The 18,094-nt window shown below is 37.5% G+C and overlaps 1 protein-coding gene across 1 annotated transcript in view; it reads left to right on the forward strand.

Moving 5' to 3' along the window:
• The window catches only part of LOC149006210 (ADP-ribosylation factor GTPase-activating protein AGD3-like), a 31,040-nt gene continuing 12,946 nt past the window's right edge, over positions 1–18,094 (forward strand). The window contains exons 1-10 of the mRNA XM_089166339.1: positions 1–832; positions 4,649–4,725; positions 7,553–7,653; positions 9,737–9,807; positions 13,265–13,327; positions 15,092–15,136; positions 15,420–15,485; positions 15,575–15,622; positions 15,739–15,834; positions 16,284–16,325. Coding sequence (XP_089022465.1) covers positions 788–832; positions 4,649–4,725; positions 7,553–7,653; positions 9,737–9,807; positions 13,265–13,327; positions 15,092–15,136; positions 15,420–15,485; positions 15,575–15,622; positions 15,739–15,834; positions 16,284–16,325 — 654 coding nt within the window. The 5' untranslated portion in view covers positions 1–787. The remainder of the gene's footprint in view (positions 833–4,648; positions 4,726–7,552; positions 7,654–9,736; positions 9,808–13,264; positions 13,328–15,091; positions 15,137–15,419; positions 15,486–15,574; positions 15,623–15,738; positions 15,835–16,283; positions 16,326–18,094) is intronic.

Consider the following 18,094-nt stretch of genomic DNA (forward strand, 5'->3'; position numbering starts at 1 on the left):
TTTGGAATTTGGAATTTGTAGAGAGAGAGAAATATAGTGTTCTGTGTGTGGGGACGAAGGTTTTATCAACGTGGTTTTGAATGACGGTCATGAAAGATCGCAGTGTTTCCGAAGTTTAAGAAGAAAGCCTCCTTCAATTCCCCACAGATTTCATAAATCAACAAAAGCGCAACAAAAAGGCCAAAAAAAAAAAAAAAAAAAAAAAAGAAAAGAAAAGAAGAGCAGATGGAAAGAAAAGAGCTTCTTTTTCACCGTCTTACATCTCTTTCATCATTCCCTGTTTTAATGCATTATCTATGATGAATAAAATCTCTCAGCCGATCTACTCAGTTTCCGAGATTATTACGTTAATGCTGGCTCTAATTCGCTCACCTGGTCGCATTCTTCTGTTCCCCTGGGGCCCCATTTGTTCATTATTTTGGCTGCTATGCTAGGGTTTTGTTCCCTGGAAACTTGCCGAGCTGGAACTCGACCAACTCCGCGTTCAGTGTTGCTTGACCTCAAATCGGCGTAATCGAGCTGTTGGAGTTTTTTGTGTCTCAAATTATCGTTTTTTATATGATCTCCGTCGTAATCTGTGACCCCGGTGAGCTCTTCTGTGGTTAATGGTGCTGCTATATCGGGGAATAAGCGTGATCTTCAGTTTTGGTATATTCGTCTCTTCTTCATTTGGCACTTCATTGGTCGTATCGTGGTTAGGCTTGGCTAAATACAAGGTGTTGGTTGAGCTTCGGTGGGGTATTGATGAGAATTTGTTGTATCGAGGAGAGAAAGTTGCGGTTTCAAAATGCATTTTGCGAAACTCGACGATTCTCCCATGTTTCGGAAACAGGTAAGGTGTTCTCTTTGTTCACACTTCGATTTTGTGTTTCTGAGGATTTAGTATGTTGACTGTTTCAGGACTCCTTCCGTTTACTTCACTGACTTTTCTTAGTTTTTTTTATTTTTTTCTTCTTCACCGTATGGGAACACGTTTGGAACTTTAAGACTTTCAAATACATTGATCCTGTCTGCTGCTACTTAAATCTCTTAATTGTGTTCTTGAGTCGAACAGGACTATTCTTTCTCAGAGATCCGCGTCTTACAAATACATAATGTGAAAAACACAAAGGATGTGGCCGCTTTGGGTTTCACTCTTACCTTTTTGATGTAAAATAGTATTCATTAAAACCGATTTCATCACCGTTGATTGATTCCCTTAGCAACCGTTTCAGGCTTGGTAAACTGTCTAATGCGGTTACCCCAACTTTTCAAAATTATATACAAAAAAAAAGCCTTCAGTGTTCTTTCAGTATGATGATTTGCCCCGAACAATTTATATTCCTTAAAGGGCTCCTAAAGGATCTTCAGCAATATAGAATGGGGTAAATTAAGAGAAGACTCACTAAATTGAACAATGGTAGAGTATTTTCCAGAAAGGGCTTACAAATGTTTGCATCAAAATTAAGGACAAAGCCAAATAGACATTTGTATAAAGGTTTTGTCTTTTACGGAGTGATTTTTATACCTCCAGGAAGAATGTGGATTGGGAACTTCAAGTAAACCTTTGTTCCAGTACTGCTAAATAAAGTCTGGTGGTTGTTTTCTTGAAGCATCACTGAGACATTGGTTGTTTTCTAGTAGCATCACCAAGATTGCATTCTATCTGGCTAATTGTTATGCTAGTAGTACAAGTTACTAACCAATCCTGATATGGTACTTGCTGACTTCGCTGATTATGGAGAGCTGATCATTTCAAGAGACAACTGGAGTAAAGAGAAGGTGGAATTGAGGATATTCTTCTTTTCATTTGATTGAGCATTCTAGTGGGTTGCATTCTTTTTCTACATTTGATGAAAGACAAATCAACTTAAAATTATTTGATGCCATATGGTGCAATTAGAAGTAAACAAAAATGAAGGATTTATTTTTAATGCCAAAGAACATAAGCAGGACAGATCCCTTAAAAAATTCTCCTTCATGTTAAGATCCCTGAGTTTTTTGAGGCAGGTTTGTTACAAGACGAATTTCTATTGCCAGCTGTAATATTGGGACTGTATGGCATTTGAGGCTTCCTTCAGAATTTCTTGTTACTTTTGGATTTATCATGTGTTGTTTCTGGATTCATCATGTGTTCCAAAATCATTAAGTTGCAAGCTAATGCCTAATAGCTATTTTTGTGAATTTTATTGGTACCATATGAGGTGATACACATACAGTACCTCTATTTACTCTAGCATAATTTAGTGGGAGAGAGTCCTCCGAGGGCCTCAGTTCTGAGGATTGACATGTTTCTGATCAATGGAACCAAAGATATTAGGGCTATGTCAAAGTTATCCTTAGAAAAAGTGCTAAAGAAAGACATGCTTAGGCTTTGTCCTCCGATTAAGGCCCAGATGGACCTGATTGGAGATCAAGGATACACGCAGTCAACCTCCTTTAGTTGGACAACGCGATGTGATATCATTCTTTGTTTCTATGCTGCACTTTTAAACCTAGAGCTGCATTGATCTGGTGTCAATCCGCAATAAATCCAGCAAAAACAAGGGCTTTGGAGTGGTTTCGGCGAGATCTTTAGCCACCACTTCTATTGCAATCGTTTTAGGCTTATCCCTGGCCATGGTTTGAGAACTCGATCTTGGTGGGCTAAAAGACCAGGATCTCATGAGTTAGATGAAAAAATTCCTCCCGTCTCAACCCAACTTGTTGAATTTTAAGGGTCTTTTGGGGTTAGAAATTGCTGACTAGCCTATTTTAGGCCTTCTAAACACAGTGGTGTCCTCAGATTGATGAAAAAAATTTGTAAATGTAACTTCCATTTGGCCCTAAGTTTGAAACCACTACGTTGAAGAAGTGAAGATGCAGATTTATAAAACACCAACAGCTATGGTATATTGTATATCACACATGTTCATCTTCATCATCAATGTTAAAATTAGTAAGTTCACATGACAAGATGGTCGTCATTATAATTTCCAATGTTTTGATAATATTTTAATTCTATCTATGAAAATACATTTTTTTTTAATTCAGAAATTTTAAAAAACATAATAAAATAAAAAATTTGTTTCCATTAGTGTGGATCAGACCAAGTTATGTAACATCTAGCATGGAGAAAGTGTAGAACATGGATTTTGAAGAAGGGGAGAAAATGTTATTATGGATAACACTCCAGCAAAAACAGATTTTCTAGCTAGGCAGAAGTGTAGAGGGGGAGAGAGTTGAGATCTTGCCATGATCATATCTCGACTTGATCGAGTTGGGGGCATTTTACAAAACTGGTTGGATAGAGAGTTCAGTCAAACTAAGATCCCAATTTGATCTACATCTCCATTGAGTTCTACAATTTTCTGCAACTCTCATGTGATCTCATCTCGGTTTTCTCAAAAAAATTGAGATATCACTGAGATCTTGCTCGAACCATGCCCCTGGCTCTTTTAGCATTTCAATATAAGTTATATCTCTGTACTAGATCATGCAAAGGCCTTCATTGTGATTTTCAATGCACCTTTAAATTGCTTTCTCATAATGTATCATGTATCACACAGTAGCCCTAATTTTCCATAAGTTGATCACTTATTCATTTCAATATCTTCATTCCAGCTAATCTGAATTGGTTTATGTTTTGCTTCTATCTTGCTCAACATTCAGCTCTGTACGGTGTTGCTACTCATACATTATCAGTATTAAACGAGTTTGAAGGCTCATCACACAACACTAGATGCTTCTCTCCACTTGTCCAGCCTATTCTAATTCTAGGTGCAACATCCCCATCTATGTCTCCTCCTTTATTTATGATTTAGACAGTGTACCCAAAATTTTCACCTTATTGTATCTCCATGTCTTCAATTTTCATGACCTCACTTTCGTTCTTTATTCAGTGAAGGTACAAACCAGGTGCTCTATTTTGTTCTTATCTTAAAACCTTTCGATTCCAAGGTTGATCTCCATGATCCCCTCTTCACATTTCTCGTGCTTTTGTTTCAGCCGCCAAATTAACGTCATCAGCCAAAATCATATCTGCGAGGGATCTGATCTTCGATGTTTCTAGTCAACTTATCTGTTATTAGCACAAAATGTATGGGCTTAGAGTTGATCCATGATGTAATCCAATGGTAACGGGAATTCGTTACCCTGCCTTCCTCCTCCGCCAATAAAATAAAATAAAATAAAATAATCAACACAGTTCTTAAGTGGTCACTAGGCTCACTACACCATTATTCTTATCTTTAACTTTTCACATATTTTACTCAAAACACTTGCTGAATTAATTTGGTAGGAATTATGTTGTAAACTTTTCTGTGTCAATAAAATCTATATGGAGGTCCTTTTATTCCAGTAATTCCTAAGCTCTATGACCTCTCTTTGGAATACCCTCTGACCTACTACTTTACCCATTTTCATCTTCTTTAAAGCTCCTTTTTCATTTAGCATGTGGTAGAATAGTTTTTCATCTCTCTCTAACATTTGGCATGTGGTTAAATACTTCTTTTATTAGTATTAATCTATATCTGATCTCCTCATCTCATATTTCCATATTATCATGTTCACATTTAATGCATCAATACAGTTGGAACCTCCATGCTTCCTTTGCTTTATTGCTAGTTGGTCTCCACTTTGAATTCTGTTATAGTTTCATACATAGTTGATTTCTTCTCGGTTGAAACAGATTCAGTGCTTGGAGGAAAGCGCCGAATCATTAAGAGAGAGAAGTTTAAAGTTCTATAAAGGATGTCGAAAGTACACGTAAGCTCCTATTTCCACTTCTAATGCATGAGGTCTTATTGATAGCTTAGCGTTTTTCTTCTGGTTCTTCCTGGAGAATCATCTATTCTGTACCTGTCTTTGTTTCTTCATTTTTTATTTCAATTTTTGTTCTGATGTTGCTTTTGATTTCATTTAGTATTGACAGTTGGAAGGTGATCTTATGGTGATTTGAACTTAATTCTTTGTTCTCATATAAAATGTGTATTGGAGAGTGATCACTTGATACCACACTGGTCTTCACTCATAGTGGTTTCCTGAGTTATTTTCAATAAATGGCATATCCTCACAATTCTCCTCCTTTGGCTTTTTTTTTTTTTTGTGGGGGGGGGGGGGGGAGGGGTCTGAACTCCCCATTAATTTTGAAATGCTAATTCTTTTATGCCTTAGATTCTAGAGTTGAAAAGTTATAGCTACCTGCTTTCTCCATCAATGGCACAGAAACATCCTATTATATCATGGACAAGATCCTTTGGATCAGTAGTTTTACTTTTGGTGTTGGAATTACCGTGGGTGGGTGTACTTATTTGCATACATTTGTGAGTTATTTTTAGCAAAGTTGGCAAGGCATCATCAGCTAGGCACCCTGGTATTGATAAGTCACCTAAAGGGCTTATTTTATTGGAAATAAGCATTGATGTTGGGTTATGTAGGTTTTGTTCTTCTACATGGGTTTTCTTTGAAATTGACCATGTGGTGAGCCTAAATTATGGGAGGAAGTTGGAAACGGGATTTACTTCATTAGCATGGTTAATAGTCTTGTTCTGAGTCAATTTCTTTGATTATTTTATCCTGGTTAATGTATGTCACCTTATTAGTTAAGGATTGGCTTAAGACTTCCCTTTTTGGTTTTCAATTCTTCTATGCAAGCTTATAGAGCCTTTTTCATGAATTTAACCATAGCTTTGTGCTTTGTTTTGTGAGATAGTATGGTGATATGCCATTGTTGAGGGGCTGTGGGTGAGAGACCTAGTCTGAGAGAGACTTTCCTATCTTCTTCCCTTCTTTAGTTTCCTAGTCTGAGAGAGACTTCGCCTATCTTCTTCCCTTCTCTAGTTTCCTTTCTATTTTATTGTTCTGAAATTTTCTACAAATCTGAGAACCAACCAAAGTATTTACTGATGCTGGACTTGAAGTTTGCCATCCTCTTGTGGACCTGGCTGTCACTTGTGACTGGTTCGCATTACAGCCCTCAAGGCCCAAGGCAACTATGCCAAGTGAAAGCCTTGGACTGGTAGGATCGCAGAACCAAGCAATGGCTAATGCTATATGATCTTTAACAAACCTAGAACCAAACAGAGGACTTTTCAAGTCAGACCAATGTTCAGTAGGACCAACCAAGGGTTATTCCATCAGTTAAGGATATGTATGATGGTTCAATGACAAGTGTAAGAGCAGTGGGGGGACAAAGTAATGAATTCCCAATTACAGTTGGACTACATCAATTATCAAATTTAAGCCCATATTTATTTACACTTGTAATGGATGAATTAACCAAAAACATTCAAGACGAGGTCACTTGGTGTATGCTTTTTGTCGATGATATTGTGTTGATAGATGAGACTCGTGGGGATTAATACGAAGCTAGAATCATGGAGAGCAGCTTTGGAATCAAGAGGCTTTAAATTAAGTAGAACGAAGACAAAATATCTACTTTGTAACTTTGGTCATGATCAAACAGATGATGAGGTGGTGAAACTTGACGATAAGGAGATTCCTCGAGAGTGATTCTTTTAGATACCTATGTTCAATCATAAATAAAAGAGGTGATATAGAAAATGATGCTTCCCAAAGAATTAAATAGGGTGGATGAAGTGGAGAGGTGCGACTGAGGTCTTGTGTGATCAACGTATTCCATTAAAGCTTAAAGGAAAATTCTATATGACTGTCATTCGACCAGCTGTGATGTATGGTGCAAAGTGTTGGGCTGTTAAAAAGAATCATATAGATAAACTCAGTGTAGTAGAAATGAGGATGTTAAGATGGATGAGTGACAAAACTAGGAAGGATAAGATGAGGAATGATCATATTAGAGTTGGTTTGGAAATTGCTTCAATAAGTGATAAGCTTCAGGAAAGTTGTTTGAGGTTGCTCAGCCATGTTCAACAAAGACCAATAAATGCCCATGTACGGAGAAGTGATATAATCCAAATTGACGGAACTAGAAGAACTAGGGGTAGACCTAAGATATCCTTAAGAGAAGTGGTGAGAAAGGATATGCATAGCTTAGGCCTTGTATCTAGCATGGCCTCAAACAGAACTGATTGGAAGGCAAGAATCCATGTAGCCGACCTCATTTAGTTGGGACAAGGCTTGTTGTTGTTGTTGTTGTATGCCTTTAATCATTTTTTTTACAGACTTCTTTTTCTTCACCCATTGGCATATTATTTGGATGTTGAAGTTACATGAAATTGTTTGTAATGTTAATGAGCTTTTCAGGCTTATATCTTTTTACCTGGTAATGCAATTTTTTATTTTTTTTTATTTCGTATTCCTGTTCACGATAGTACACTTGCCCTTTTGCATAACATGCACCTGAGTTCTGAAAATTTAATCATAGCTGAAATATTTGCTGTATAATAAGCTGAATAGGGACAAGCAAATTACATATATCTTTCAACCATTAATTGAATGGTAGTAGCATCAATAGCATGCTGATTTGTGCCAGTATGAGCATGGATGGATTTTGGGAGCAAGGAATCGTTTTAGACTAACTGAATGTGATCAGTAACCCAACTGGATGGTCATTTACTTATGTTATACCCTATTAATTTGAGGGATGTCACATGAGTGTTTTCTTATTTTGCAGAGAAGGGCTTGGGGAAGGTTATGACAGTGACATAGCTTTTGCAAGTGCCCTTGAAACATTTGGAGGAGGGCACAATGATCCTATTAGTGTTGCTTTTGGAGGTAACCTTTGTACTGATAATATTTTGTTTTGAGATGATTTACCTTGTGATAAAGGATTCTTTTTTTTTTTGGGGGGTGGGGGATGGGGGAGCTGGGGGTGCTGGGGGTGCAAGGTGGTGGGGTTTAGCTTATACAGTTACCCTATATTTCTAAGATGCTTCTATCATCACCATCACAGACACACTGATACTCGTGGAAGTGTCATGTCCCTTTTCAAGCCATTCCTGTTCATGGATATGGGATCTTTTTCATTGATGTGTGAACCAGAGAGAATTAGTAGCCTTCTTATCACTTGTGATTCAATGTTCCGCTGAACTCAGATCCCTAGTTAATCACCCTGAATGTTTTTGTGGCGGACAAAAAGACTTAAAAGGATGCAGGGCATGAAGTGCAATTGGATGCATTGGAATGGTCGTAGCTCTGTAATATTCAAACAATAAATAGAAAAAGGGGGAAAAATGACATTGAAAGAGTTCTGAATTACATTGAATTTTTATGCTTGATCAGGCCATTTAGTTATTTCAACTACTTCGAATAATCTTTAAATTGATCTAGACTCTCCAGTCTTCTCTTTTAAGTTTCTGATTATAGCAGCAAAGTCACTTCCTCAAACACTAAAGGAAGGAACATAACATTCTTTAAAACACAAGAGTAGTCAATCCTGTTATGAAGAGGCATACCACTTTAGTTTGCAATGCACTTCTAAGCTGCTTACTTTCGATGTACTATGATGCCCATCTGGTTGGCCTGCCTCTTTTCTAAAAATCGATGGTGAACTTCTCAGAGAAGCCATGGGTTTCAGACCCTTCTTGTTTTTTTATTTTTTGAATATTGAATTTGTTCCAATTAGTTCATGCAAAAAAATTCTCAGAACCAGTGGCTTATCTGGGTGAAGGCAGTGTTGCTGAGAGAATTCCGTATTTTCGCACTGGAATGAATTGGTAGAACTTAATTTGATAGGAAAAATATAGTACATGAACAAAAAAGATGGTTTTACATACTAAATTAATTGTCTGGCATCATCATCATCATTATTATTTTTTTTTTATTTATTGGTAAAATTCTTATAGAAAAGAAATAATCATAGCAGAAGAATTTTTTATATAGTAAACAATCATTACTCTCAATTTCAAAAATTCAATTTCTCCAGCGGCCTGTTTAGATCCACGATCCAATTGTATATATGACATTGGCTGTTTTGTTTTGTTTTGTCGGTGGTTCATTTTAAGTTTCTTTTTATTTTTTATGCAGGGGGGCTGATGTCCACTATAAAGGCTTCCATCTAAGATTTAGTCTAGTATAAAAAATTGAATCATGATAAATTTTGCAATTAATGCTGAAACTGTTAACTGTGTACTTTTTGATGTACTGCCTGCCTCCTATCCAACAACAATCATTCTCCTTGAAAAAAACCTGGATAAGTGTCAATCGAATGGTAGAAATAGGAAGAGGAGAAGAGGAGAAGCAGCAGCAACCAGAAGAGAGGCTGTACTATATTGCTTTTAGGTAGATACAGGGCAGCCTTATATAGGCCAAAAATAAAATACATAAAAGAGGTAGGATGAGCAAGTATAAGCAGTAAGCAATGAGAGATCCCAAGGGATCTTGGACTGGCACCAGCCAGCACAAGCAGGAATCCTTTCTAACATTAAAGAAGACCTTTTAAAGCTTCAAAATCCTGCTCAATTCTTTTTAAAGATTCTTCTTCTTCTTCTTCTTCCTCCCCCCCCCCCCCCCCCGGAAAAAAATGCAGTAGTAAATACAGTTGGTGATGACCTAGTTGTGAAAATTTGCTTTTTGTACAATGGACAACAAACTGGGAGTGTTAGAGTGGAAAGAAGCCAGCACTTAGTTGGATGAAGTAGTTGTTTACGCGACTCTAGAGTTGCATGCTTTCAAATAATTGCTGATTATTGTTTTTTAAATGTTTCCTGCATAAGATGCTTTGATTTATAAGGGGTGTTATTATATGATGATTGCCAAGCCCACAGTTGATTGATTTATTGCTTAATCTGCATTTGTTACTCATATTATTTATACTTTTTTCCCCTTTTGGGGGCTGGGGGCATATGGTTGTTTTTAGGCCCAGTTATGACTAAATTTACAATTGCATTGAGGGAGATTGGGACGTACAAGGAAGTTCTTCGATCACAGGTAAAGATATCCTACTTTTGTTGCCATAAAAGCTAAATTTCAAAAGTTTGCAAGAAATACATCATGCTTGAGCAGTGTATCATTTTTAATGACTGACATACTGAAAAAGAATCATTTTCTAACTGTCTGAAACTCCCACAATATTTGTTTCAAAAATAGAATAAGACCAACAACACAACCATCTATTCAGATTTTTGATATCGTAGTAGTAGAGTCCACTAGTATTGGACAACTATGATAGGCCCACCCTAGGTTCTTGAGCATCACCACTATCCACACATTATTCTAGAAATTATCATCAAGTATGGTCAAATGTGCTCTCCTTCCTCCTACGGATGAAGAACCCACCCAGTTAAGCCATTGCTCTGATGCAAGCATGCTCCTAAGGCCAGTCTTCCTTCTCTCAAAGCTCTGCAATGCTATCCAATTGGTAGTGAATTTAGTTATGCCTAGCCTCACTAAGTCACCCTGACACTTATCCCTCATCATTTTTTATGCATGTGTAGTTATAGATGAAGGTGCTAACATGTCGGGCTTGCTTCATGGGTCTTTTTTACAAGCTTGACCTTTCCAATGTCCTTTAGCATTAAGTCAATGTAGTGAGCAAAACATGGAGTCCAAAAGAGCCTATATTTGGTCCATCAAGGCATCAATACAAAGTTATAAAGTGTACATGTAATGTAAATATATGTATTTAAAAATGAAAATTAGTACTAGAAGTAGAAGCATGTTTTGATACCTGGGGTTCCCCGGCATCTTCAACCTAGCTTTCTTGTAGTTGGAGCCATTATCAGTCATAATTTGAATCACATTCTCCACTCCAACCTCCTTCATCACTTGCTTTAATAGTTTATAATTGTATTTTGCATCATTTTTCTCACCAGATGCATCTACTGACTTGAGTAACACTGTACTCCGATCACAATTCAACATGAAATTGATGATGGATTGTCTAGTGGGACCAGTCCAACCATCAACCATCACAATCACTCCATAATAAGCCCACATGGGCTTTAATCCATGAATATACTCATTTAAGTCCTCTTTATGCTTAGGCAAATCGACATTATATATTTCATATGGAGTGGGCCCATGTACAACACTCTCAGCCCTATGTATCTCCTCAATCATATCCCTATAGTAGGGCCCTTGGGCTGTATGTGCTGGAATACTATAGTGCATTGCCCATTTGGAGAAAGTCATCCCCACTTTCTCCTTCTCACTCCCTCATAAGTGTTTCAACTTTCTCTGCTTTTGCTCAAGCCTCCTAAATAAGGCCTGATCATTGCAAAGGATCTCCAAATGCGGATCTGTAGCATGTGCTGAGGAAGCTAGATCCCTTGTTGGGGCCCGTGGGATAGGAACCTCCTGCCTCACACTCTAACTCCTCCTCATAGGGACTTGGGAGCTGCTTGTGCCTCCCATACTTGTTGGCTCTCTAAAGGACCCATAGCCCTCTCCTGGCTCCTCTGGATCATAATCCTCTGGCTCTAGAAGGTCATCTAGACATTCTAGCCAAGTATGAGGCCATTGCCTTCTTGACCTTTGAGGGCACCTTTTGGCATCCTACTACATCCCTATTTCCCCCAGCTAGATTCACCTTCAGACTAGTGACCCCACCTCCTCTTATTTGTTTCTTACAATAGTTACACTCGTAGTTGTCAAAGTGGTAAGGCGACCAAAGAGATTGGGGATACACCTAGGCAATTAGGCGACAAAGCAGCACCTAGGCGGCAACAAGGCAATCAAAGCGGTTGGGTCAAAATTGTTCAATATAACTACTTTTCAATACAACTACTTTCTATAATAAGCTAAATAAATATTCAATAGTCACATTCATCCAAAAAAAAGCATTCAAGAATCATAATTATGAAAAATAATTCAAAAAAAGAACACAAACATAAGTTCATCTCATCAAACCATGGTTGTCAAAGCGTTTGCCTAAGCATTTACTGATTCAATGATTTTTGATGTTGAGTATGGCTTATGCTTCACATTCTATTGCTGGCGGGGGTGTGGGGTAGCGCCCCCAGGAGCAAAAAATAGGTTCTATGTCATTTTGGGCCTTGGAGTTCCTTTGTAGATTGGTCGTCAATTAAGCAGTTCAAAAAAAAGCGGTTGAAAAACCGCTTTGCCGCCTAGGCGGACGCTTTGATAACTATGGTTACACTCGCTCTTCTTCCTATCAGCTGTCATTGTGGCCTCTCGTGTTGCCAAGTAATGTTTGACATCTTTGAAAGAGGGTGCCGATATAAAAAATACACACTAAGTATCTTGAAAAGCTCCACAATATGCTCAAAAAATTACATACATGCTTTTAATAATAACCTTCTATTTCTAAATATAAAACAAAAATAAATGAGTATTTTTTATCTAAATAATTTAAAAATATAGAAAATACACACTAATTATCTTTAAAAGCTCCACAACATGCTCCAAAAATTGCATACATGGTGCCACTAATACTATCCTATTTTTAAATTTAAAACAGAAAGTAATTAGTATTTTTTTAATATTTAAATATTTTTATATATATTAAAAATATAGTAAAAATAGATAATTAAGAGAAGAAAAAAAATTGATTCAACGCCACCAATGTGGTGTCTTAACTCTCACGTACATTAATTTGAAACTCATACATCTACTATACAAGTATATATATATATACATTTATAGCAATATATATATAATTTACAAAATAATTTTTAATAACAGAAAATTAAATAAAAATAATAGGAAGAACTAAATTATTTTTGACATCACAAATTCATAGATCAACACTCTAGACTAGACATACTTTAATTTGAAAGCAATATAAGTTGATTTGAGCCATAAACAAAACAAAAGTAAAAAATAGAGAAGTTTGTTAATTCACCTTCTTTGATTCTCAAAAACTCAACAATGGAGGAGCTAGATTGAAGAAGGAATGCAAAGAAGTTGTTAAAATAAGGTGAAATGAGGTTACAATGCAAGAGAAATGAGATAAAATGGAGTTTAGGGTCGAAATCGAAAAACGTGATTTTTATAACTGGAAAAGTATTGTTTCGATCCGATACCCGATACAGAATTTCGTGTCGTTTCAACTGAAATTTCATATCCTTTTGGTCAACACTTTTAACTTTTTCGAAATACATGGTTTTTTGTTTCGTTTTTCTAAAATTCAGGCATTTCAGTCGAAATTTCGTCTATGATTGGGATGCTCTTCAAGTGAATGAAAATTCCTGAGTGAGGGAAACTGCACATTGGTGGGATGGCAATATTTTCCTTTCCTTTTGTTTTTTGTCCTTGTTCGTCTCTCCCCCCCCCCCCCCCCTTCTAACACACACACTATATGGTTAAGTTTTGCTTGCTGATATTGGTATTTACATATTGTTTCAGATGAGTTATTTTCATTAAATTCCTTTAAAGCCCAAGTTATTTTCATATCTTTGCTTATACTTTCCATTTGTTGTGCTAGGTTGAACACATACTAAATGACAGGTTGCTGCAATTTGTCAATATTGATTTGCAGGATGTCAAGGTACCATATTGCTTTTAGACAAACATTTTATGCTGCAAGTGAAAAGAGGTTGGAAAATATTGCTATCAGCTATGCTTTGTACTGTGAAAACTGATCTCGGTGCATCTTGATTCAAGTTTCCTTCTCTTTTTTAACTTCTAAATTTTATAAGGTTTTTCTTGTTAGAAATGCTGCTGTATGGGATAGTTGGAGCTAGCACAATATGTCAATTGTAACAAAACCTGCAGTTTAGAAAGTCAGAACAGTGGAAATGATGAAGAGAAGAGTGGAGAAAGATAAAATAATACGGAGGGGGGGAGAGAGAGTTCACAGGAACCTCTCCTCCCTATACATGCTTTATTGATGGTCAAACATCATATTTCAGTCTAGGAATACTTTTAACTGAGTTACATCAAAAAGGAAGTAAATATTACATTCAGAAAAATAGAAACTACTCTAAAACTTTCCTGATTAGAGAGATCTGGTTACAAGATTTCAAGCATCATCAGATATTAATATTTAAAATAGACATGCTTGACGCCCATACAATAAAAAGGAAAGGAAACAAACTGAAATAGAAAGAAACTAAAGAAAGTAAGGAAAATGAGGATGTGCATGACCCATGTGCACCCCCCCCCCCAATGGTACACAAGGGTCATGCCCCTTTACAATAATATTCGTTAACACCAATTACAAAGGGAAGGTTTTGGGGGAGGTTGACTATGGAGAGTCTTCTCATGTGAAACAACTTGGACTATTTGTGGGAGCATGGATTGGAAGATTCTCTTACTGTGGAGTTTAGAAGCAGCACAGCTTGAGTGTGTTCTACTGTTTGTCCTATTTGATGTGCTCTGCAGACCAAAGATTGCTTTCCCTTCAGAAACAGTTTAAATGAAGGGGGTTCCCTAAAAAATTCAGTTCTTTCCTTGGAATGAGTTCCAGAAATCACTTGTATGAAATGCATTAACAATTCCACATGTGTATCTCTTGTGCCTAGAAGATGTCGAAATTGTTCTTCATCATTGATTCAAGGTCTGTTTGCTAATGAGGTTTAGACTGAATTATTATGGTTGGTTAGTGTTCTTCATGTCATTCCAAAAGAATTGCATAGTGTCATCAGTCAAGTAAGGCTGGAATTGTTTTGGAATCAGTCACTATAAGAAAAGCCAAAAAGACTGAGAGCTGCCAATCTATGGCGTATTTGTTTCAGAAAAAGCAGTGTGAGCTGTCGGGTAATTTGAATTGTTTATTTTTATTTTATTTGGGGTGGACCTTAATTAGTTTGCAGGTCCTCTAGTGTTCTTATTCTGCTTATTTGTCTAGGTTTTTTAGTGATGAAGCCATGAGGGTTTATATTCTCGAGTTTTGTTCTTTTAAGATTGCTCTTTGCATTTTGGTCTTTGGGTGGAGAAATAGCTCTACAAATTTGTTGCATGGTGGCTTGAGTTATTGACCATGTCAGCATGGATATATTTAGGGTTTATGAGGGGCTTACACATAAGATAACCTTAGGAGAAGTGGTGAGAAAGGATATGTATAGCTTAGGCCTTGTATCTAGCATGGCCTTGAACAGAACCGATTGGAGGGCAAGAATCCATGTAGCCGACCCCATTTAGTTGGGAAAAGGCTTATTGTTGTTGTTGTTGTTGTTGTTGAGGGGCTTACACAAGTGATTTGACGCTTAGATTGATTCCCCCCACCCCCAAAAAAAAAGGGGGAAAATCCTTCTATTTGTTGATATAGGTAGCAGCTTTTTTAACTATCAGGGATATTTGTGTGTTGCAGGAAGCAAGGAAGCGTTTTGACAGGGCTAGCCTTCTTTATGACCAGGTGTGTATTTGTGGTCTATCTTTAACTCCTCAATAATTCAGAGTTTGATATTGTTCTCCTAAGGATTAGCCTTCTTTAGAGTAAGACTTCCCAGTTTTGACAATGCTATCCTTTTTTAGAGTTTGATATCATTCTCCTTAGGATTAGTCTCCACTTTGCAGTTTTTGTATCAATGATTTAGAATTCAATAATGTATGACTGCTAAAATGTGATGATACTTGTAATTTAGACTCTTCTTTTATCAAATATAATCGGAGGATTTTATATTGATGTAATGACACAGGCTCGAGAAAAGTTTCTATCATTGAAGAAAGGCACAAAGACTGATGTTGCTAGTGTATTGGAAGATGTATGTACCAGTGAAAGACTTTATTACTTGGTTTATGGATAATCTAGTTATTTATCTTTGAGTTTTAATACTATTAAGAGATGTTTCAGGAGCTTCACAATGCAAGGTCTTCATTTGAGCAAGCCCGCTTCAGTCTGGTAAGTGAACTTTCTGAACCCATTCTTAATGGGTGATGGCAATATTTCTGGATGAATAGGCAGACAAGACACAGTAGATGGAAATGTTAGGTTCACATGATTTGCCATCTCTTCAGGTTACAGCTCTTTCTAATGTTGAGGCAAAAAAGAGATTTGAATTTTTGGAGGCAGTTAGTGGAACAATGGATGCTCAGCTCCGTTACTTCAAACAGGTGGGTCACATGATTGTGTAGCATTTGTTCTGCTTTTCTAAGGACCTGTTTGGTTATCTGAATCCAGAGATTTCAAATCCCTAGATTCATGAATCGGAGATTTATACCTGTTTGGTTGTAAAACATCCCTGGATTCATGAAATCCAGGGAATTCACTTTTTTCCCCCTAAAAACATAAATTAAGCCATTCTTGGGTAATGGGGGAAATCCATGGATTTCACCATAAGTATAAAATTGATGAAATTTGCAGATTCACGTGGAGTACCCCAACGAAACTCTATGACCTTCGATAGATTTGAGGCTAACCAAATAGTTAATTTTTTTAACCATGAATCCGTAGATTTGAAATCTCATTTCATTTCAGCCCTAGATTCATATAGCCAAACAGGCCCTAAGTGCTTTGTTGCTTTATTTTTCTTATGGACCTGTTGTGTATGATTCCAATGCAGGGTTATGAGCTATTGCACCAGATGGAGCCGTATATCAACCAGGTACATTTTATAATTTTTCGGGTCTTTTTTTTTAGTAGTTTTACATAATTGTGGTTTTAGTTTCTTCTTCCAGTCACCTCCTTTTTTTTTTTTTTTTTTTTTGGGGGGGGGGGGTGGGGGGGGGGGGGGGTTGAACCCCAGGTGAGGCCAGATTCCAGTTTCTAACAAGGAGAATCAGTGGGCCATGAGAATTTCTAAAACCTTGTGGTTAGGGAACTAGGGCTGTTTGGGGGTTTTAGGGTTTGTAGGGATGGCTTACTAGGTTCACCTAGGGTTTGGAGGTTTAGAGTGAACGAAATACGAACCTGAACCTTGCTGTTTTTGGTTTCAGCTTTGAATTCCAAAAGGCTAGGGTTTTAGCAAATTAGGGCAGCAAAGGTATTAGGGCTTAGACTAGAGTTTGGTTGGTCCGATAGTGCTGGAAATTGGGATGGAAGGTCACTCCTAAAGTTTAGGACATATCTAATGGGTAGATTGGCATAGGTTTGACCTTGAATTTTGGGTTTCTGGAAAAAGTCTAAAAATTCAAGAAAAGTAAAAAAGGGTGATATGGGAACTAGAGTTCAGGGAGAAGAAGAAGGGATTCAGTTTTCTAGGGTTTAAGGGGGTGGTTAGGGCTAAGGTTGGGATCAAAAGCTAGGGGAGGGAAGGGGAGGGGGAGGGGGCGAGGTTTCCAAAAGGGGATGGGAGTTTTTGGAGGGGATTGCAAGCTATTGAGTTTTAGGATTCGGTGAGGAAGAAGAGGTGCCACAGGGATGGGGAAAGGAGAAGAAGATGTTTGATGGTATGGGAAGAAGAGAGGGGCCGGAGATATCTAAGTTTTAGGGGGTTTGGGGAAGAAGGGAAAATGCCGCAAGAGAGAAAGAGAGAGGAATGGAGGAGTGCTATGGGGAAAAGGGTTGGGGCTTTGAGGGACGAAGACTTACTGTTGTTGAGAGCTTGAATAAGATAGCTTGCATGAACAAAAGCCACAAACCATGCTGCCGTAGCGTTTCCTCCGTTGGACGCCTCCAAACTCCACTCATTTCTCCTTCAATCAATCGATCATAAACTTTTTTTTCCTTCCCTCCCCCCCCCCGGGTTTAATGAAGAAGAGAGAATTTTATAGATTAGCCTCAAGTATATAAGTCAAACATAGATACATTTTTCCAAAGTTACATTCCTAGGAGCTAAATTGTTGAATGGCCGTAAGGTAGATGCCCCTAAAAATGCCCAAAGATTGCCAGTGAGTTTGCTAAACTATAGAGCCAGTCATTGGTGCGAGGTTCTGGTTGGAGATCAAGGACCTTTTGCTCATTACACGGAACCTTCCTGATCTAGAATGCAAGAAAGTGAGCTTGATCTAAACCAAAACAGATGCAATAGAGCAAATCCTTCAAAAAATTGTCCCAGTTTATCCTTCCCATGCTAATTACTTGATAGGGTTTCTTCAAAAAACAACCCAAAAATCCACCCGTACTTTTCAATCTTAGGTTAGGAAACCTTGCACACATTAAAATAGGATAATGAATCAGTATAAGTTTAAGCCAAGAAGTGCATATGCAATTCTGAATAGAAAGAAGGAACACATACTTATAATTGTATACTTATAGTTGTAATCTCTAAGTCCAGGAGGCTCAGTCCTCTGGTCAGCACAGCCCTCTTAGATATACTGAATGACCCTTAATGGGTCAGGAGTCTTCTTATTAAACCACACATCATTACGTAAAAACAAAGTAGCAGGTGATAATAATAATGGAGAACATCCACCCAAGAGAGTTTATCAAGTG

Source organism: Hakea prostrata, chromosome 8 (assembly GCF_041222555.1).
Source record: "Hakea prostrata isolate BN-2017 chromosome 8, UWA_Hpros_2, whole genome shotgun sequence".
Classification (NCBI taxonomy): domain Eukaryota; kingdom Viridiplantae; phylum Streptophyta; class Magnoliopsida; order Proteales; family Proteaceae; genus Hakea; species Hakea prostrata.